Genomic DNA, 23,678 nt, shown 5'->3' with positions numbered 1-23,678 from the left:
CTCTCTTCTTATAGCTAATATTGGTGTTTTGGAAACTTTTTCTATTTTACGATAAAATATATAAATTCGTTCAATTTTTGGTGAGTACACGAATTCGTTAATTTTCGCAATTATCTTACAACAGAAAATTCATTCCAAAAATCTTTTTTAGTTCTAATTAAAGTGATAATCAAGAGCTATAAGATTCATCTTCACTCAAAATAAAAAAATTATTTTGGTATTTGTTTGTTTTTCACATCAGATTGAATTGCCCATACTTAATTTTTATTGCTTTACTTGTATTTAATTTTGTAATAATTACTAATAGGAATTTTAGTAATAAGATAGAAATTTTTATAGAAAAATGTATTTCCATAATTGTGTAAATAATAATATATAAATAGTTATATATACATAATTATCTGTTTTAGATGTTTTGAATATCTAGCTTTGGTAATATATTTTCGGCATTAAATTTGTGAATGCAGTAAATTGATTACTGAACAATTTTTAATGGATTTCTTCAATGGCCTACATTAACATTATCGGGAGCTCACCAAAAATAAAACTTTGGAGTAGGGTTCTGAAAACATTTGAAATGTGTCAAATTTTAGCGAAGAAAGAAATGAATTTAATTAAATTTTAATGTGCCGCACGCCGAAATGATGTAGTCAAATTAAATCTTGCATATCGCCGCCTTGTTCAACGAGAGTTCACACACGCAAGCAAGGAGCTTAACTGGGAAGGGGATTTGGGTCTGAGAATTAAATTTTGGACCTGGGTCTGGGGCTGGAGCTTGGGACTGGAACTGGAACTGGGACTGGGACAAACAGCAGCAACAATAACATCTGCGAAATTTGTTTAGAAGACGAAGATCAAAGTATGAATTTGGCAATGTTGTCGTTTCCTGCGGCGCGCCGCAACATCAACATGACGAAGAAGAACAACAACAACGCGATAAAAAGACAACAAGAAGAAGAGGGATGCAACAGAGAAGACGAAGATAAAAAGGAGGAGTGTTGTCCTACCGCATTCTAAGCTCTATTGGCACAAAGACCGACTTTTGCTTTGCGGTGCTTCTGCTTCTGCTTCGCGTTCTTCGCAGTCTTCCTCGCTCTTCGTTCTGCTGTCTTCGCCGGTTTCGCATGCGAAATTTCATTTTAGCTCGTGTATCTGTTAGATACAAATACAGATACTGTTGCAGTTTTTGGTGGCATCGAAACTCGTTTCGTTTGCCAGTGTTGCCTTTGTATTTGAGCATAGGACACGCAGACTCACACACACGCACACACACTCGACGTCAGCACTTAACTTTGTTTCCCTTGTCCTCTCCCAGTGTTGCCCCTCTGCGCTTGTGTTTCCTTTCCCAAGCCTGTGTTGGTTGTGTGTGTGTGTGTGCATGAGTGTGTAGCGCCCTCGCGGCATAGTTTGCATTTTCAAGGTCGCCAACTACGCTTCTCTTTCAGCACTCTCAAGCACTTCCAAGTGTGCCTCCACTTCTGTTCCTCCTCCGCCACGAACCTCTTCAAACTTCTTCTGCAGAATTCGCCGAGTGTGCGGCCATTTGTCAGGGTCTAACGACTTAAGCAATGCGATTACCCGATATTGTAATCTGCTGCCAGGTAATCTCTGGCCTAGGACCCATTACAACAGACGACGCGTGTTGGTGACACTGAAGTCCATCCAAAAAATAAACTATAATTTTTACGAGTGCCGAACGAGCTTAAAGTTAACACTGAAATCGCTAAGATACTAGTATTTATGCAGTCTCGACGAGTCTGCCTGTAAATCTCTGGCTGTTTGTGAGAGTGCTTTTCACAGGCCAACTCTTGGTGCAAGATTTCTGTGCTGCATGCTCCAACCGCCATCGTAATTTCCTGTCGAATGAGTCACCTGCAGACCCAAATCCTGGATACCCGCTTCTTTTGCTCGAGTTGCGAGTGTCGGCCAGGTTTAACCCTGCTGAGTCAACCTAATTGCAAGTATATAACTAACTAGTAATACATGCACTTAATGCCAAGTGCTCAGCTAGCCAAGCGAATAAGCCATGCAATAAATGTTTGTGCTAATTGAGCAGGTAGCTGTTGACTTACCTTTGAGGTGATCAACGTCAGAGTAGGCGAGGAACCCTGTAAATTAATTAAAAATTGGAATTTATATTATATTAAATAATATTTATTTCAATATTCATATGTCTCTAAATATTATTAGAACAATTCATCTCTTCATTCGATAAGAGTTAAGTTTGTAAACCAAAATCTACTATTGTAAATAGTGGAATACCCAAAAATATTTGATATACTTTTGTAAATAAAGCAAAAGTGGCCCTCTCACATGAAATCTCTTAAATCGCAAATTATGTTCCGATACATTAAGAAAATCCAACTGTTTTTATCTGACAGAAAAAATAATTCTATCGATAAATAACAATTGCTATAACTAGATGTTAAGGAACCAGCCCTAAATTAAATTAATTTATTTAGGAATGCCTGCAATTTCCGTCATTAAACTATTGAATCAGGATTGCTCATATGAACATCTTTGGCCTTGCATAAAGAAATCGTTGACGCGGCACACACTCACGTTCAGGTTGCAACTATTGAGTTTTTCCGCAATCTTTTTTTTTACAATTCCATTAGCCGAAACGTGTGCTCGACAAAACGAGGTGAACATCTAATCCCATTTCGGTTCTAGGAATCGACAGAGACCGAAGGACGTCGACGCATGTCGACTATCTTGAGTGGGAAATCACGTATTCGGGATTTATCAGTTGCAATAATTGGGCCAGAACTATCAACGAGCAGCATCTGGTGCTAAAAATTGTTTGACAACTTTGACAAAAACTAAAAGGAGAATGAAATTGAAATCCTTTTTAAATTCCTGGAACATTACTCGCACATGTAATGCTAAAAAAAACAATGATTGCTGTCGTCATCCGCAAAATGTGGCCGTAGGTCCAGTCCATTGAACTCGGTTTAACTCGGCGACAAAAATTTCTATTTAATTTTGTGTAGAAATACGAATTTGTGTGTGTGTCTTTTTTTTCTATCTGAAAGCATTAGATACATACATACAAATACGTATACTAAAAGTAACACTACAACGACTACGGCAACTAAACCAAAAATTCTTAGCGGCGATTTGGACAAAGGCAATCAAATGATACTTAATTTTATACAGAGAACATGTCTCTAAAAGCCATCATCCAGCATTTTGGTAACTTCTCTTTGGCCGATTAACATAACATGAACTGGAATATCAAAATGGGAATGACCGAAGCACTGGGCATTGGGCATTAGGTATTGGGAATTGGGAATTGGGCATTTGACATGGGCTGAAGGGGTATCATTGGTGCGGTGTGTCAAATGAAGATGAGGCCAAGAGCCAATTCAACTTCGAGGCTCGTACATTAATTAATAATTTCTTTTGAAACTTGCGAAAAGGCATCTTTTATACGCGGGACAAGACGCCTAGTTTGACATCAACCAACTAAAACTAAACAAAAAAGTGAAGTAAACTCATAATTCTCTCTCTCTTTCTCTTTCTCGGTCTAATTCGATCCAAAGATTTGGCCAACATGATGAGCGAAAAGAATGGAACTTTCTTACATCTAAGGGGCATACACTTTAGCTATAACGGTAAATTTTTTTTCTTATGTGGCGTGAGCTAACACTTCTACTTCTAGATGGATGGATAAACAATCAAGAAAGTTACTATATTCAGTAAAAGCAAAACAGTCTCATCCTTATAATATAAAAAATACATATATTACAAAAATACTAAAATATGTCTAATGCTATATTTGGTATATTGATATAGTACTACTACTGAGTTACTTTTCAACCACCTACACACAAAATATATAGCACTGAATAGAAATGTTCGATACAAAGTGGGGGGACATAATTAGGGAGACAAGATATGTATGTATAAGATTGTATACTGAAACGCAAAACGATATTGCCTAGATGGGACTGCAATACAAATCGAATCGAATATCTCTACTTCACCCACTGAGAGGGAACTCAATGAAAGCTAACTATATACAAGCACAATCTTAAATCGTATAGAAGTGCTATTGAGGCATGTACTAGGCCGAGCAGTTGGATGGGAATGTGCAGCTGACATAAAACAACTAAAAATAATACAAATACAAAGCGATAAATCTTGTAGGTGAAAGAAAGCCAAGAACGAAGAAATGCAAGCGCTCAATTCAGCTGATGCTGTCTCAAGGAAAGAGATTGGAAATGGTAAAAGGAATGGGATTCTATATCAGAACGGGGGAGGAGACAGGGGACACAGACTTCGGCGACTATCCAAAGTACTTTACTCTAATGGCAGTCACACGCATTACCAAAAAAAAACAACAACAACAACAACATCCAAAATCTATTCTTAACGAGTCTTCGAGAGTATAACGGATGAAAGGGGAGAGCGATGGCGACGTTTTTTTTTTGAATCGCTTTTGAATAAATTTAGTCACAGATCTCAGTGTTGTCGCTGCCTTTCTTTATTTTTTCTTTCCTTTTTAGTTTTCTTCTTTCATTTTGGTAATAACATTTGTCTAGTTGGTATACTTATGTATCTACAACCTATCTGCATGTGTGTGTGCGTATGTGGCTAGGTTAGTGTATGATCATAATACATAGATCTTCCTAGCCGATAGATAAGTAAAAAGAAAGCATCTTCTTCATTATGACCACGATGGCAACAGCGAGGGGGAAAGGTATCGTCTTCCATGTAATAATTTTCCGACGCTTCCAGCGGGCAGGCATTAAAAAATGCACCGCTGTCAGTGTCGGCCTCAGCGGCAAACCGCTCGATCAAATTATGTTAATTCGGGTTTAGTGCGAGTATCAAATATTTATTACAGCGGCAATGAAAGAGTCAGCAATATAAAATAAGAGAGAGACAAATATACTTGTGGCGTAGAAACCGGAGAAAACAGTCGCTATGTAGTCACTAATACTTTGTGCAATGACAAAGACTTGAATTAGATATATGGAGGCGGAAGCATCTCAATACACTGAGAAAATGGTTTTATCGTCTAATTCTGTAATTTCTAATGTAATTGCAAAAATGAACTGTTCATTTATTTTAATATTGTAAATCACAAACTAATTATAATAATTTTGTTGGAAGAGATAAGAACAAGATGAACTAGTCATATTATTATTATTATTATTATTATTATTATTATTATTATTATTATTATTATTATTATTATTATTATTATTATTATTATTATTATTATTATTATTATTATTATTATTATTATTATTATTATTATTATTATTATTATTATTATTATTATTATTATATAATGCGATATTTACGACTTTTATAGAGTCTAATATATATTTCAATTGCGTTACTTTTTAGTTATTTCTCTAAGTGTATAAATATCATAAAATGTGTGCAAGTTGACTCTTTTATATCCATTTGTAGACTCGTTTTACTCATATCAGTGTGTGTGATTGTACTTTTATATGTTGGCAGTACGTACATTGTGAAAAAGTGTGTGTATGTGTCTGTCAAACAGTGTGTGTATCTCCTACACACAATAAGCAGACCAACTATAAAACTTGTATCAAATCGAACAAAACAAAAAATAAAATTTTTATTGCATTCCAGCACTAAAATCTTTGGTTCGATCGTGTGATGCTCAGAGCTGGCCACTAGTTCAACGACAACAGCGCAAGCGTAAGCTGTCTCTGTCGCAGTTCTCCAATTCTCGCCTATCTCCATCTCTCTCTCTCTATGTTTTTTTCTCTCTCTCTGTCTCTCTGATCTGTCACAGTGTATCGCCATGTGAGACTGCGTATTGATATTGATTGTCTCCCCGAAAACCTAAAAACTGAATTGAAACTCTGCCATTGCCTAATATTCCATTAACGGGCTTATTAAGGCAACACGTAGCATTGCCAAGATCGGCGGAAGAAACAAAAACAGAAACAGACCCACACACATGCACACACACACACACACACACACACAAGCACTTGCGGACACTCGCACTCACACTCGTATGAGTGTAGTTTAATAAAAGGTACTGATGCATAAATGGGTGTTTGTATCTAAATTGATCGAATTTGGGGACACACACAGAAGACAACGGGGGCGAACACGAGAGCAGCAGCAGATGAGCGGGACGCTGTGCAGGTAGAAATTCCCCCGTGGGCACCATTTGATATAACAGAAAGAAGCCAGCGTTAACAACTCCAGCTTCGACTTCGACTTTGACTGCGACTGCGAATGCGACTTTGGAGTTGGAGTTGGAGTTGGACTTGGACTTGGACTTGGGATAGCTGTTCGGGCTCTGTTAAAGCAGGTACATTTTTATAATTTCGTTTCGTGTTTAATTAAAGGTGAAGTTTTAAAGAAATAATAAAGAATTATCGAAGAGCTGCTGGCAACAGAGACCTCTCTACAGATGATGCCCAACGCACAGAAACACACACACACACACACATACACTCGCATACATTGATCGTAAAGCGATGAGACGGGCGACTCTTCCCCCCGGCACAGTTGGCTGAAGGGTGAGGGAACTATTGAGAGTCCGATGATGATCATTATGCCATAAATAAAGATCCGTTCCGTTTCGTTCCGTGCATCGGGCCGCTATGGGAAAATTATATAAAGCACTTTTATTGTAGTACAACCTCTTTTTTTAGAGCTTCACTCTAAAAATTCGATTATACACGTCTCTCTCCCTCTGTCTCTCTTTCTTCCTGAATGCCTATGTGTATGTCTAGTCTGCCTTTGGGTCTTTGTCTCAAGACTATAATTATGCTCAGTTATGATCAAAGTCCAGTTATCACTGCTCATGAAATATCTCAAAGCTCTGGCATTACACCAAAAACTTTTAATTACTTTTTGTTTGGATCAAATCTCTACTGATACTCGTAATTCTCCTAACTCGTTGATTGTTTTTGACGTTTTAATATTTGTATATTATTGGCGTTGAGCCATGTTATCAATCATAACTTTTGTTTAGGCGTTGCTTAATATTTCAAATGCATTCCTAAAAGTATTCAAATCATATCCATTCGTAACAAAAAAACATTTAACTAAAAAGAAAATTATATTTTGTATAAAAACATTTTAAGCATATGAATTAGGAAATTTGTCAATTTTTCATAGGACAAAACGAGCGAAACGAAAATGTTTGACAGCGTAGATGACAAGTGGTGTCAAGAACTGACAACTCAAACTAATCATTTCAATTGGTGCTGCCTCCGCCAGCAGTCGGCAGATCGAAGGCAGATCGTCAGAGCAGAGAGCGAACGCGTGCCAAACACTCGGTGGTTCTCCTTGCCACCACGAACCGTGACGATGATGACTATGCTGTGTACAACGATGACGCAGCATTCGTTTGGTACAAACATTTTGACAAATGCGCTTTATTGCTATTGTAGGGGGGTCAAGACTAGGTTCGTGTGCACACGTGAAACACGAACTAAACGATATTTAGCGATATAAACACAAATGTATTAAGCAAGTATCTGCAAAACATAATATCTCTTACAAAGCAACAGCAAAAGATTCTGACCAGACGTTCGGCATTGAGGTAATTGATGAACTCTGGCACGGGCTGGCGTTTATCATGCTTGTACATCTTCAAAGTAGAGTATTGCAGAGTTGTGCCTGCCTTGGAGTGAAGTGGAGTGGTGTACTTAGGGTTTTATCGTCGAGCCTTTCACCCAATGAGCCAGCGTCGAGTCAACGAAGCGTCGACGCGTCATAGCCGCAAACATTTTAACGACATTGACAACAAGCAACACCCAGCACACACAACGCAAGACGCACAACAAACAAATGACAACAACATGATGAACAATTTGGGTTTTAGTAGTAAAATCGAGTGTAATAAAAATCTCGTAATTGTTTTTCTTCGTTTTTTTTTTTTTTTTGGCAAAATAAACAGTTGAGGCCCTTGGTACGAAGCTAATTGATTCACACTTTCTTTTTGGCTGTAAAAAGAGATGTATTCTTCTCAAGATGCCACAGCGGTCGGGTCAAAATGTTTTAGGGTTAAGGCAAACTATTTATAGTGTGGCGACGCGACGCTGCTCTGATTAAATCTTTATTGCCTCACCAAAGTGACATCAGAGTATTATTTAGTCTCGTATTACTAACACTACAACAAGTCGATTAATTGGTCAAATCGAACATGGCAAGTAAACAGCACTTGGTAGTAAAATAGAAAGAAAGATACTCTCAATATAAAATACAATTGTATTATATATATATATCAGAGATTTGTATTATAAAATGGAATTATATATTGATTGAAAAGGAATGAATGTCACAACTACATGTGCTTAAAGACCAGTGTAAATTTAACATTTTGAATATTGACTTAGTTTTTTTAAATTCACCTTCATTATACAATATTTTTAAAAGGAGAAAATAACTAAAGTAGTTATTTTATTTGAAATCGTTTCGTGAACATTTAATGCTTTCAAAAAATATATGAAATCTGTTTGGGGACAATCCCAAACAAAACGAACCGAAATTAACAGTTTTGTAAGACCTGAAATCCCAATTACAACTGATCGGTATCAAGGTAGTAAATGAGTGAACCTACTCAAGTATAGTAATTCTATTGCCCCTCTTTAATTTAGACAAGATGATGAGGCACAATTGTAATGACGTCTAGTTTTCATTTTGATGTTGATCTGTTGCCACTGCTTTTTGAGGGGAGGCCCAGTCCAAGACAATGGCACAAAGACAGAGGTCGAGAACAGATAATGATGTGACGTCAAAACATCAACATTTCAACGTGATGGAGTGACGGATGGCGCGTGAGGATCTCAAAGAAAGAGTGGAAACTTCAAAGTGATACTTGTTGTGTTTGACTATAGAATTTGGGTTTGGTTTTCAGTTTTCAATTTTGGGTTTAGGTTTTTTAAGATTGGGGTTGAGTTCCCATTCATTCATTCTTTCATTTTCTATGCCTGCCAGTAGCCAGATATAATTTTTCAAAGCGCATCTCACAGATTTCTCTATTAGCCGTCTAACCACTTGACATTGGATCACTTAACACGTGCCACCTGCTCTAACTTTGAAGGATTAGATGCATATAATTCCCATCATCCAGTCATTGCTGCTGACACGCCGCTTTTGTCCCATTGTCAGTTTATCCATCCGAGTTGTGTGTGCGTTGGGCAAATATTGTCCTTAAAACGCTTGTCGAAATTCCCCATGAGCTGAATGCGCTTTATGAACCCTTGACAATTGAGATACTGCTGGCGCTCAGAGTATTAATTGTGCTGCGACTGGGGTGCACAATAGAAGAATGGAATCTAAGCCAAAGACCTACTATATAGGAAGGTTTTTGATAGGCAAATGTTCGAAGAGACGTACAATAATAAATATTCTATTATTTCTTTTGAAATTTATTATAATCTGTTTATATGTAATTGAATTGGTCAATATTCAAAGAACCTGCTTCTAAGATTTTATAATTTGCTGTAGATTTTGTAATATTAGTCAGCTTGTCAAAGAAGATTATCTAGAGGAGGAACTGTCATTGTTCCCCTTTCGTCGTCGCTTAGACAACCATTACTCATGTGTCATCGTGGATGTCGACGAATCCATCAGGGCTATTAACCAAAACCGAAGTCAACCATGCTGAGGTGAAGCAACCCAGCAAATGAAGAGGCGGCCAAGCGTTGGTTGGTTGTTTGGTTAATTTGTAGTCATTGCTTGCAATCGCTTATACAGGTAAATAATAAACAAATTACACTAAAAAGTGAAATATATTATTTAAAATGAAATTCGGTAGGTCGTCGGTAAATGCGCCTCTTTTCCACTGAATTTAATTAGCGAGCTAAACGGAGGTGGATGCGCTCGCTTGGACGCTTCGTTGGTTTTTTCTTACTATTTTCAAATGCTTCTTCCTCCGCTCGATTTTCTTTGAGACTTTCAGTCGGCTGTCGGACATTTCGTCACTCATCGCTGAGCAAATGCCACACTACATCTTTCTGTATCGTTTTATCTGACCTCTCGCATCTGTCTGAGTTGAATTATTTAAATTAATAAAATATGCTAAAATGTGTTACAAGTGTGCGAGAAATGTACGCATTCAGTGTGTCTAATGTAATAGATCATATAATTAAAAGAATTATGGTGGAAACATGCGACTGCAGCACCACCGTCACCACTGTTGCCACTCTCCTAATGTTGCCAACAATAATGACAACAATTGCGACAAACAATAGCAAATAATTTTCCAAATATGTTTCTGTCTATTTGTTGTGTTGGACTTTTGTTTTTTTTCGTCTTTCCTTTTCCGTTGTATAACCACCACAATGCCAGGGAGAAGGGCACGGTGGAACTGGCAGACACTAGATGATTTAGGGTCAAGTATGATCCAAGTCCAAGTTGGGAAAGTGCGCTCAACTTTCGGGTTGAGTGCAGCGTCAATAAATTTGCATAAATTGTTCATACTTTTGGAGAATGCGACCCAAATATGATGCGGAATTACGAAACTCTAAAAAAAAAATAAATTAAATCGCGTGCTTCCCTTAGTTCTTCAATACGTTCGTATATGTTGGGAAAAAGTGTTCTACGTAACACTTTTACTGAATAATTCATATCTATATAACTATATCTATATCTATATCTATATCTATATCTATATCTATATCTATATCTATATCTATATCTATATCTATATCTATATCTATATCTATATCTATATCTATATCTATATCTATATCTATATCTATATCTATATCTATATCTATATCTATATCTATATCTATATCTATATCTATATCTATATCTATATCTATATCTATATCTATATCTATATCTATATCTATATCTATATCTATATCTATATCTATATCTATATCTATATCTATATCTATATCTATATCTATATCTATATCTATATCTATATCTATATCTATATCTATATCTATATCTATATCTATATCTATATCTATATCTATATCTATATCTATATCTATATCTATATCTATATCTATATCTATATCTATATCTATATCTATATCTATATCTATATCTATATCTATATCTATATCTATATCTATATCTATATCTATATCTATATCTATATCTATATCTATATCTATATCTATATCTATATCTATATCTATATCTATCTATATCTATATCTATATCTATATCTATATCTATATCTATATCTATATCTATATCTATATCTATATCTATATCTATATCTATATCTATATCTATATCTATATCTATATCTATATCTATATCTATATCTATATCTATATCTATATCTATATCTATATCTATATCTATATCTATATCTATATCTATATCTATATCTATATCTATATCTATATCTATATCTATATCTATATCTATATCTATATCTATATCTATATCTATATCTATATCTATATCTATATCTATATCTATATCTATATCTATATCTATATCTATATCTATATCTATATCTATATCTATATCTATATCTATATCTATCTATATCTATATATCTATATCTATATCTATATCTATATATATATCTATATCTATATCTATATCTATATCTATATCTATATCTATATCTATATCTATATCTATATCTATATCTATATCTATATCTATATCTATATCTATATCTCTATCTATATCTATATCTATGCCTGGCCCCATATGTACTTGGTGCAAGTAAATAAATATTTTATCTATGCGAACTCAATACAATGTAAGCTTGGCATATTTGCAATGCAATGTGAGTGGAATATAAAATTCAAAGCAGAGGATCTGGGTCCGACACTTGCTGACCGCAGTCATTGCTGCGCCAAGTGTGTGCAAACAAAACAAAGGATCTGGGAAAGTGCCACTAATTACAATTCACATACACGGGATAGAGACATATAGTAGACCACACATACAATATTTGCATCTGCTGGTGGATGGAATGGGGGACATGGAGATTATTGGGTCCAAAAACACTGCCAGCTGCTGGTCAAATGGATGTGGAGTTGGTCAGGATGTTTGTATAAGGGAATGCACCTCGGAGTCGGATTAGATTTGCCCATTTTATCGATGTATCGAATTTCCCTCCTACCACTGCTTCGGCAATGCATTTGACATTGTTGTTTCGGCCCAAAATCGATTTTATTCAATTGAGGCTTGGGTCGGGGTCGAACTAGACCTGTGGCTTTGTCACCCGGCCGTGACCACAGTCGACATCATATGTGTGTGTGAGTGTGTGTTTGAGGCCCGCTCGATGATTTCATTTGCGGCCTGTGGCATGGGTGGTTTGGTCTAGGACTCGACTACCTGTTTCGCGACAGTCTTTCTGGCCAGGCTTAGCTACAGCCTTAGTTGCGTGTCTTTCAACACGTCTGTGTTGTGCGTGCCTGTGTGTGAGTGCGAGTCTGTTTTTTTTTGTTGAAATTTGAACACCAGTGCGCACTGACTTGAAGAAACACAACAACTTGAAAATTGGAAAATTGAACACAGACATCGAGAGCAACTGAAAATTCACACGCAAACGGCGCACAGAGACAGGTACAAAACCGAGGCGCTGAACGGGGGCTGTGAACAGGGAGAGTCGGAGTGTTGAGAAGACAAGGCTGTATGTCCTGGGGCAGGAAGCGAGCACGCTTGACTTTCACCTGTACTGGTGGCCGACGTCATCACTAGATGTCGCTGTCTGCCAACACGTTGAGCAGGTGGAAATGGAAAAGCCTCACCACGGTCGGTTTCGGGCGCTGACTTTTCTCGGTCAGTCTGGGTACTGGTAGAGCAACCAAGCGTTCTATTAAAGGCCATTTACATGGCCTGCCCAATTAATTCACAGTTGCACTCTCTTAGCCAATTATGTGGACTAACAGCCCAGCGTTAACAACGAATTACATGGAATTCAACAGGCCTTGAGCAACTTGAAGTATTCCATTATCCACAATATAAAAAAGTATTTCGATCTTATTTTCTATTCATCAATTTAATCGAGAAAAATATACATATATATAATTTAAACTAGAGCATCAAACTTATTAAAGAAAAATTTTTCAAGTAAGAAAGCTACAGTCTGTAGCTTTCTGACTTGTAGCTTTCTGACTTGTTTAAACTTTGTAATAGAATCGCTAGAGCACATAACTTCCTCTTCTGAGAATTGGTTATATACCCTAATACCAATTTCGACTAAAATCGATGTGTTAAAAAATATCTGACTTTGTGTTATTTGTATAAGGTACACGATAAGCAATGCTCTTTATTATTTTATTGATTTTTAATATTTAAATTTACTTTAAAATTTATGAGACTGGCGCCAGCCATTAATTGAGGACAAACATTGTGTTTACGTTGCGGTTTAATTTTGGATGCAACTAGGCAAAGTTTTCACAGTAAGATTGATGAACTTCGTTTAATGGATCATTTCCATGGTAGGTCAAACAATTAATTCGGAAATGCAGTTGAGCCATTTGTGCCACATCATGACGATCATGTGGCATCCCTCCCCCGACAACTGCAGATCAATGAAACACTGCCGACTGGCAATTAATCTCTTTGCCAAAATGCCGACCAGTTTGCGGTTCTACATCCACATCGACATCGACATCCATATCCAAGTCCAGCATCAACTTCAACGATTCGCTCCAAAAGCGAACTCCATCTGCATCCACGTCACACTTCAATCAGACAATAAAAATATTGAAATGAGCACAGACTGAAGAGAAGAAGAGACCGAACTTGCCTCGACAAAATGAATTGCGAATTTCGCAGAATCATTTTAAGTGAAGTTCATTTTACGCTCTCTGTTCTCAGGTAATCTGGCAAATGAATAATTGATCGAGCTCTATAATTAACGGGCTCACTCAATTGCCCAGCCAACTCTTTTGAAACTGAAATAAAACCTAAAATAAAATACAAATACTCGTACCCAAAAACTTCGAAGAGCTGAAGCTGCGATGTTTTGACCACATACGTTCCCAGGGTCACTGAATTCATGTGCAATTTTCATTTGTATATTTATATTTGCGTTTTTATTTTCAATGTTTGTGCAGCTTACGGAAGTTATGAAGTTGCCTTTCTGCGAACTCATTCACTATTCTTTATTTTTATTTTTCTTGATAATATCGCTATTTGCTAAGCTTTTAGACCAATTCGACGGAACTTATTTCAAAAGTTACTAGACCATAGGGTATATTTTGTCAGATTTTAGAAAAGTCATATTGTTTTAGTTTATGTGTAGGCGTAATCATGGCCTCAACAATTGTATTTTGATTAACAAACTGTTTTGTGTAATTATTTCAGAGTTAGTTATACATCAACCAGGAGCTGAAAATTCAAAAGTAAACGGTAAAAGAGTCAATTACAATTACTAATTTAATTAATATATGACGTCCAACATTATAGCAATCTTAAAAGCCACATGTTACTCTACACTAGAAATATAAGACAAGTAAAAAGTCGAGTGCTCTCGACTGTTTATTACCCGTTTCAGATTTTCTATAAAACCATATTATGCAAATATTTCCAAATATTCTAAAATATATCGAAGTCTATATTTGGTATATCAATTGTTTATTTAGTTCAAAATTGACGGGATTGTCAGCCAAAGCAACTAAGACCTGTTTGCATTAAAAGTTTTCCCCTATACTAAAGTAATTCCTAAATAAATACTAAAATTTTTAAAAGATCGCAACCAAATTTTCAAGAATCATAGAAACTATAGTTATAATTGTATGTACCTAAAATCGTCAATCTAGCTTGTTTTTCGTTCATTTGCGGTAGCGGAAAAAGTATATCTCTACCTCTATAGGCTCTGAGATTCAGTGTGTCATACGGACAGATGGACAGACAGGCAGATGCTGATCAAGAATCTATATACGTTATAGAGTCGGAGATGACTTCTGTTGTTACATTCATTTACTCACTGGGTGCGGGTATAAAAACACGAATCGAATTAAAATTAACAAAATACATTTTCTATAACGGTAATTGTTTATTGTAGGAAATTTAGTAGCATCATCGTTTAGTGAGTGTAAAAATCCATTTTATATTTTAAGGGTCAAGTAATACAAGATGAAGTTGGGAAACTCCCCTAACAAATTGCCGTTTTCCTCGTTAATGATCTCGCCAGCATGTAAGATTCATAGTATACTTGCATTTTCGTGGAGTTGGGATTTACCACTTAGTTGCTTATGCATACATAATATATGCACAAGCACAAATATAATTGATAATTTATTCAAATAACTTGAAATGTAATTTTTTAGGCCATTATTAATTCGATTACCCAATGAGCAGCCGGCGGCAGCGAGACATAAAATCAGGTACATATACAAATATAATGATTGGATTGAAAATCAGTCAAATAGAAGAAAACATTTTTCGTCTTACTGAAGTGTTGTCGTTTTGAAATTCATTAATCGGAAATCAAGGAAAATAATAACTGCGGCTAAACTGAATTCATCTTGCACTAAATTCAGTTATCGAATCTTTCGAGTATTATTCAAGCCGTCAACAGGGCATCATGGAACTGGTTTAGCTGCTGACCAAAATATTTATACGATCTTACTTATTCACAAAGATCCACACCTCGTTTACCACCGATGATCGTGTACTACGTTAAGATCATTGTATAAGTTTTTTTTTATTTATTTTCATATAATTTTTTTCATTTCGTCTTATTTTGTGTACTGGTTTGTTTATTTTATTTTTTGCGGAAGTGTTATGCGCCCGTCACGCCCCCCAAGCCGCGGAATCGACAACCCGCCCGCAATTACGACTAACCGTTTGGTTGTGAAACCAGTTCTTGGCAACGATTGGCCATTAGCAACGGCATCATTAACGTCATTAGTTAGTGCCACATTTTGGATCATCCCAAATGCTTTTGACACTTAACGATGTCACTGCGTTCGCTCCACTCAACTCAACTGCTTAGGAAAATGACAACTTTATAACTGTATTACTAACTAACTTAAATATACTATTCTACATTAACAGAATTATATTATTAAATGTACACTTACCTATGTATTTCACCCGACAATTTTCTATAATCAATGTGTCAGCAAGTAAATCCCAAAAATTAAACATTCAGCAATGAATCAACTTAAGGTATCTAAATCTAATAGTCTACTGCAAAGTATTGAATCATTCCATAAACAAAATTAATTCTATAACATTCTTTGCATTCTGAAAATTTTGAATTTTGCTTGCTGATACGAATTTATTTCCCTTCTAAATCGTATACCATTAATTGAACATAGCCATGTTAAAGCTTGTGAGAGCCTCGACAATGTAAAACAAAAATATTCAATATAAATGAATTAATTTTGGATGCAAGAGATTAAAGCCAAACCACTCTGACATAATTTAGAGTTTAGTTCAATAATGGCAATTACAATAAAGGCAGAAATGCTAATCAATGAAGCCTATTAGCCAAGTCAGTATAGTTAGGTGTGAGTGTGTGTGTTGGCTTAAAAATAGATCATGATATCATTTGGTGGTGTAGCCAGTCACAAAAGCACAGCAGCCACACCACAAAGCCAGAAAGATGTCGTCGGCACATAAACCGCACCACAAAGTAAGTAGTTTCTGTTTAGTTCAGTATTCAGTGTTTAGTGTTCAGTGTTCAACTGGGTTTAGTTGCCAATTTAGTGACAAAACAAATAAAAAACAATAAAATTTGAATATTGAGGCTACAGACCGGCTAGAGTTCGCACAACTAAGAGCTGAGAGCTGTGAGCTGAAAGCTGGAGAGTTGAGCAGCTATTAAAAATGATTATTGGCCCATCTTCATTAGGATTCCACATGCATAAATTGTGTGGCCCAAACAGCGATTTATCGAAATCCGGCGAATGTTTATAAATGCGTACTTCAATCGAATTTATTGGCTCTGCGAGCATAACTATTTAGTTGAGTTGAGTCTCAACTACAACACAGATTTACATACAACCCAAAAAATGGAAGAGAATTAGAGATCTTTATACCATATACATATATAGTATTTATGTGGCTTAGAAATATCTCGAGTTCTTCTTACCTGTTGCTGAGCAGTTAACAGTTCACTTTGCTGTAAGTCGTTGTCGAAGGCGTGGCTTTTGGCCAAACTGACGTAATTCACATCCAAATGGGACAGGGAATTTTCTTGTGATTTCCGCGCATTCATCACACGATCTTTTCCCAACGTTTCGCTTTCTGCTTTTTATTTTATTCACATTTACACTCTCAATAATTAATGCGGCGATTTAAATAACACTTTTCGAACTTTTTCTATACTTTGTGGCGCAAATTGAATCCACGAATTCTGTAAATTGTTGTTGCAAACATGAAAGATGATGAATTGTTATTGTTGTAAATCTGAATGGAGCAGATCCGAAGAAATTGTGATGCCAAGTATTACTATATATTATTGGGATTCACAGAAGTGAAGTGAAGAAGAGTTTGAAATGAAGTTTAAGAAAGTATAATTCTTACGAGAATACTAAGAGTTAAAAAAGTACCCGACTGTGAAATAGTAAAACCAAAGTAATTATTCCTCAAATATACCAAATTAGCAAAATATACTTTAAAGATACTGTGAGCTATATTTTGTATTTCGATATTTTACATTGAAAATATACCATAGAATTCAAAATATACTAAATTGTGTCAACCAAATCAATTAAGATCCGATAGATATTGTAACTCGAGGAAATTTATGTTATTTGAACAAATCATAACTAGGAGTAAAGTTGAAATCTAGCTAACATATAAGAAGACTTCTTATTACTTGAATGCAAGATATAGTAGGGAAGCCGTCCAGGCTCCAAGTTGTCGCATTGCAACCAATTGCAGATGGGGCTGAGGGGCGTCTAACCTCATTTCCGTAGTGCCTCTTGACTCTATGTGGCGCGCCTGATGAAATTATAAACTTTTTAACCAAAAGCCGCCTTCCCTCGCCAGGTACAAAGCAGAAAAAAGGGCCACGAAGAGGGCCGCATTGGGTGGTGGCACTTGAGGCAACAAGAAGAAGCCTGCCACCTGCAGCCTGCCACATGGTTCATGGAACATGGAACATGGCACACGATGTAGACAGGCGTTGAGAAGAAGGACGAGAACGTGGCACATTGAAGCGATTCGGTGAAACAATGAAGCAAAGGGAACGGAATGGAGCAGAGGACCATGGATGCCTCCCACTGTAAACGGGGTTAATAAAGTTGCGCATGGCACGGCAGCTGGGCTGCAAGTTGGCTTTATTCTCATACCCGATTTGAGTGGCAAGCAAAAGCAAAAGCAAAGTGTTGCGCATGTTACACGGAACTGCATACAGTTAACCCATAAGTAAATGCCCTGCAGACTAGCTCCAGCACCTGCTCTTGCTGCTGTGCTGCCACCAGGTGTCGTTGACTGCAATGCCCCTTCTATTGTTGTGTGCGTGTGTGTGCGTGGCATGCAACACAAATGTGCTTTCCGTCTGGTGGCTATCTACTCGGGACCAGCGCATTGGCAATTGTCCCGGGGTAAACTCATGAGTTCAACATCAATTCCTTCGCATTGAATGTCCCAATTGGCAGAGCCTCAGCCTCTGGCCAAAACAATTCGAAAAGAAGTCAAGGCTAAGTGCGTGCACAAACTTGAACTATTTGGCGGCAGACACAGAGGCATCTTGAGGAAGTCCACATTGACTAGGGTAAGCCTACAAAGCAAATTCAAATTTTTACATTAGATCGCAGCTGCGCAGATAGCAGAACTCAATGACAGGATATCAAGTCTGATTTATGAATGAAGGGCAATAATTTCGGAATGATGTATTATTCATTTTTCATTTGAATCCCCTTTCTGATTTCTGAGAATTATCTAAACTTCAATCATCACACAGTAATATTTTAATAGTTGAGAAAACTTCAAATCTGTGAAATCGATAACTTATTATACCCGTTACCCATAGGGTAGAAGGCTATTATAGCATTGTGCCTGCACGAAATGTATGTAAAAGGTAGAAGGAGTCAATTGCGAGTCTATGAAGTATATACATATGTATGTATTACTTTATCAACGTCAACTGACGAGGCGTTAATCTGTCCGTATGAGCACCTAGATCTCAGAGACTATAAGATATAGGGATATAATTTTTTGGCTTCAAATTTTTGTTACCTCCCCTCGTAAATAGAATAGAACCACAATTTTTAAGCTAGATTTGCGCAGTTTTGTTTTTGGTGTATACAATAATAACTAAAATATTAATGACTATTGAAAATTTGGTTGCGATTAGATAAACAAAGTTGAAAATCTTGAGAAAAATGCCTACATACCAAAGAATATATTTGGCATATTAATATAGTATTATATTCAAAATATATATATTTCAGTACAAGAAGCAATTCCTTCAGCATGGCCTTATTATTCTTATCGTTCACACGCACACACACACACACGCGCTTGTATTGCATATATAATGTATGTATATAGTATATATAACTTTGTACATATGTTTGGATGGAGCCTCTCAGCTTTATTGCTTTGCTCTTGGCTACATGACAGCATCATTGATTTTTCATTTCATTTTCCTCTTGGTTTCTTTTTCTTGAATTTCGTTCTCTCTTTCGTTTCACTTACTTCGTGCTTTGCTCTTACTCTTGCTCCTACTTCTTCTTCTTCTTCAACTTCTTATTTTTGAAATAACTTTTCTGGCAAGCACGTGCAGGCAAAAAGGATACAATTTGCATAAAAGCGCATACACATCTACAAATTTATGTGTGTGTGTGTTGGCTTTGTTATTGTTGTTGTTGTCGGTTGTTGTTTTGTCACTTTCAGCAGCTGCTGTCGCGTGCTTGGCAAAGCAACAACAACGAGAACAACAACAGCAACAACAACACCGGCACCACACACTAAAGTGGGCAAATAACAGACAACAATTTCATTTTAATTGCAGCAGTTTATTTGAGCTGAAGATGAGGGCAGGCTAAGCGAAAGGGAAAGGGAAAGGACAGGGAATGGGAATGGGACAGAGAGCGAGACCGAGCGAGAGATGGCAAATGAAGGGTGAGAGAGAGAGCGAGAGGGGCTGCGCCACATTGCGTATACGCCCGAGTTGGCCTCAGCATAAATCAAAGCCAAAAACGAAAACGAAAACAAAGGACAAAAAAACAAATGAAAACTGACATCGAAACGTCGCAACTGCAAGCTGCGAAAATGTTCTGTGAAAATGTTGAAAAGAAGAACTACAAACACAACAAAAAAATCAATTTGTGTTAAAAGAAATGAAATTTCGATTTGCCGAGCTGGGCTGAGCTTGTGACCTGAGCACAGAGGAGCTGCGAGAGTTTTTGCGAGAGCTGCTGCTGCTGCCCAACGCGATGGCAACGGCAACGGTTACGGCAACAGTAACAACAACAATAACATCAGCAACAACATTAGCAACAACAGTAACAGTAACAGCAACAACAACAGCGACAACGACAACGGAACGAGCGACAAAACTTGCAGATACTTTTGTATCTCTGACTGTACACATGTTCTTGTATGCGAGTGTGTTTGTGTCTCAGTGTGTGTGTATGGGTGTGTGTATGTGTGCTGGTTTTGTATTGGTGTGTGCGTCGCTCCTGTGGCTTTTACATAATTAAACGTCGGCACGCGCTAACTTTGCTTTAAATGGTGAGCGCAGCTTTAAGGACACATACACGACGCACAAGGCACACGGCACGAGGAGAGCGACATGAGACACGAGGCACGAGGCAGGCATGTGGCAAGCAGGGGACGGGGACGAAGACGGGGACATGGGGACAGCTATGGCCACTCGCTAATGATTTCCCCGGGGTTTGGCAACATTCACTTATCACCACATTATTTTCTTATTTTCGGCCAAGCTGCTTCTGCTTCTGCTTCTACTTCTGCCTCTGCCTCTGCTTCGAAGGGGTCACTCTCGCACTTATCACTTACACTTGCCACTTGCTACACGTCACTTGCAATGCACGCGTGCCAGCAAACAACGCAACGTACTCGTTGTTTGCCTCTTTACTCAATTTTTTTTGCTTTTCACCGCAATTTGAGACTGCTTCACCGGAGTCGCATCCTGGCTTCAGCTTTAACTCCAACTCGATCTTAGGCACAATCAAAATAATATCGACAGGGGCAGGCAGGTCACACACACACTAGGAGACACATAGTCACGCATACAGACCCACTAATACAATTACACTAGGAACACAGACACTGACACGGTCGACCCTGGGTGTGAACGCTTACGTGGACACTGGCTGAGATACAAACGCGATGGCGATACGCTGGCAACTAATTTGGGTGACGCTGCTGGCAGTGCTCGCTTGCCACTTGCCACATACAAGCACACTTGCCACACCGCTGGGTGTCTTGGGTTCCACCAGCCAACAGCCGCTTCCAGCTGCCACTCTTCCAGCTGCCAGTCGAGTTCACAACCCAAAGCTTTGCCCCAAACATCAGTGTGAAGGCGCGAGGCACGTGGCAGGAGGCGCGACCTATCCCAAAAGCTTTTGCCAATCGCAAACTTTCGAAATGGATTCCACACAGTGCCAACTTCCATTGCGCAGTGTTGATTCTGCGCAAGAGACACGCGAGCACGTGCCACGCCGCAGCACCACCCAGGCCCAAGTCCATGCCTCTGCCTCACCTCAGTGCCGCATGTGGCATGCCCAATACAATCCCTTCAAGCAAATCACCACTGTTATTCAAATCAGTGCGCGCTGTGGGCTGACGTTGACTGTTGACCGTCGACTCTCAACTCTCAGCTCTCAACTGTCGATGTCTAGGCCTGGACAGCAGGGAACGCAAAGTGGCTGGGAGGGGCTGGCGGAGTTAGCTGGTGCATTCGCACTTGGCTCTATCGTGTGACACGAGTCCACTTTGCCTCACAGTTCTCCTCTCGTGCCTCCGCATCCTGTGCGTGTCTATGCCGAAGTCGCATAACGTTTATATTGACTTTCGTTCTTTCAAATAGGTTTCTGGGTCAGGCCAAAAACAAACACACACACACACACACACACACATTTGTTTGTGCATTGAGAAGCTTAAATACTAGAAGGAAAGCACACACAACACACACATACAACACATTTATTTGCATCCTGTTTACTTGCACATCCCTCATTTGGGATAATCAGGAACTGCATCTGAAAAGTAGGCAACAATCTTCCGACCTAACTGCCCATATAACAATTTATAATTAAGCACAAATTATTGATGTTCTCGACTGCACAATACTGCAAATATATAATAATAATATAATTTATTGAGTAAAGAGTAACTATAATATATATATTTCCCCGGTTGTCATTATATTAATGTGAATTTCAGAAATCGTGATGTTAGTTAAGGGAGTAAAATTTACACACATAATAATGCATTTATTCAAAATTTAAACCATAATATCAAAGAAGTCCCGAAACCTACATTCTTTAAAAATGTATAAAAACTGTCTTGATTTTTTTATATAAGGTATTAATGATCCCTGTAAACTTTGGAAAATTATTTATTTACAAGTAACATAAGATAGATACCACCACCCAAGTGATGTGTAAACAGTGTATAAACTAAAATATACCAAACGCAATATTTGGTATATCGATATATTACATTCAAAATATACTAAAAAAAACTCAAAATATCAAACGCCATATTAGGTATATCGATATATATATACAAAAACACACAAAATATACAAAATTGTTAACGAAAGAAACTAAGATCCGATTGCAATCTTCTACAATTATCTGACCGCAACCAAATTTTCAGTAGTCGTAATATTATAGGGATTATAATACCAAGTGCTGTCAAAATGATAAGTTTATTAAATTTAGCCTCACAGACCCATGTTTCGTACGAACAGACTGATCTCTCAATTACTCTTTATTAAGCAAAGCATCTTTAAAAATATTTTAAATGTTTTTTTTGTGCATTTAAAATCAAACCCATATTTTAACTATACCTTAAAAATTTCGCTTAGAATTAGTTTTTCCCTTACTTATAATAGAATTATCATACAATAAATAGTCTATTATCATAAATTATTTATTAGTGAATATTGAAATTAAGTTTATGATCTGTAGCGTCCGTTGCTCACGTCAAGACTAATTTATTATTTTAATGATTGCTCATTGCTACAACCGATACTCAGATATATAATTATGGTTTATAATTGTCCCATGCTTTATGCTGTACAAAATGTCCCACTGAAATTTGTGGATCTGGCGGCCAGCAGAATTTATTTAGTGTTTTTGGAGCAGGCCTTTAGATCCAGAGGTCGTTACCACGGTTAGGTCTTAAGACCAACTTCACAACAAGAAATCTAATATGTAATACCGATAATCGGTTATTCTTAAATTGTTGTCGCTTTAGCAAGTTTTGGCAAATTTGCATCAGCTATAGTAAATATGAAACCAGATCTGTTAGGAAATGCTAACAATTGCAGCTTACAACAGAATACGTTGGCAAATCTCTCTTTTTCAATATTTCTCTATCCTCCTCTTTGTATTTGGATCTATGACTCATCCGTATGCGTTGCAAGCCCGACAAGTTTGTGCTGCATTTTGTATGCCAAAGGGTTTTGTTTATTGTGTATACTCGTAGTAGTAACGCCCCGGGCTGCATCACCATTGAGGCATCATCGGACCATAATTCGTTGGATTCGGCTTACAAAAGGCTGTGGCAAGTGGCGTCTAAAATGATGCGATGGGAAACGGGGTGGAAGGGGGGGAAATAGGCCTCTAAAC

At 37.3% G+C, this 23,678-nt stretch overlaps 1 protein-coding gene across 1 annotated transcript; it reads right to left on the bottom strand.

Annotated features, from left to right (window-relative positions):
- Nucleotides 1-476: 476 nt before the first annotated feature.
- LOC133835160 (uncharacterized) lies at nucleotides 477-21,226 on the bottom strand. The gene is made up of 4 exons (XM_062265062.1): nucleotides 20,875-21,226; nucleotides 16,997-17,260; nucleotides 2,073-2,108; nucleotides 477-1,951 (listed from the first exon to the last, which is right to left on the bottom strand). The coding sequence occupies exons 2-4, from the start codon at nucleotides 17,120-17,122 to the stop codon at nucleotides 1,739-1,741; spliced, it is 375 nt and encodes a 124-aa protein (XP_062121046.1). The 5' UTR covers nucleotides 17,123-17,260; nucleotides 20,875-21,226; the 3' UTR covers nucleotides 477-1,738.
- Nucleotides 21,227-23,678: the final 2,452 nt, after the last annotated feature.

This window comes from Drosophila sulfurigaster, chromosome 2L (genome assembly GCF_023558435.1).
Source record: "Drosophila sulfurigaster albostrigata strain 15112-1811.04 chromosome 2L, ASM2355843v2, whole genome shotgun sequence".
Taxonomy (NCBI): domain Eukaryota; kingdom Metazoa; phylum Arthropoda; class Insecta; order Diptera; family Drosophilidae; genus Drosophila; species Drosophila sulfurigaster.
Note: the sequence above shows the minus strand (reverse complement) of the source record. Positions and strands in the feature narration are given on the sequence as shown.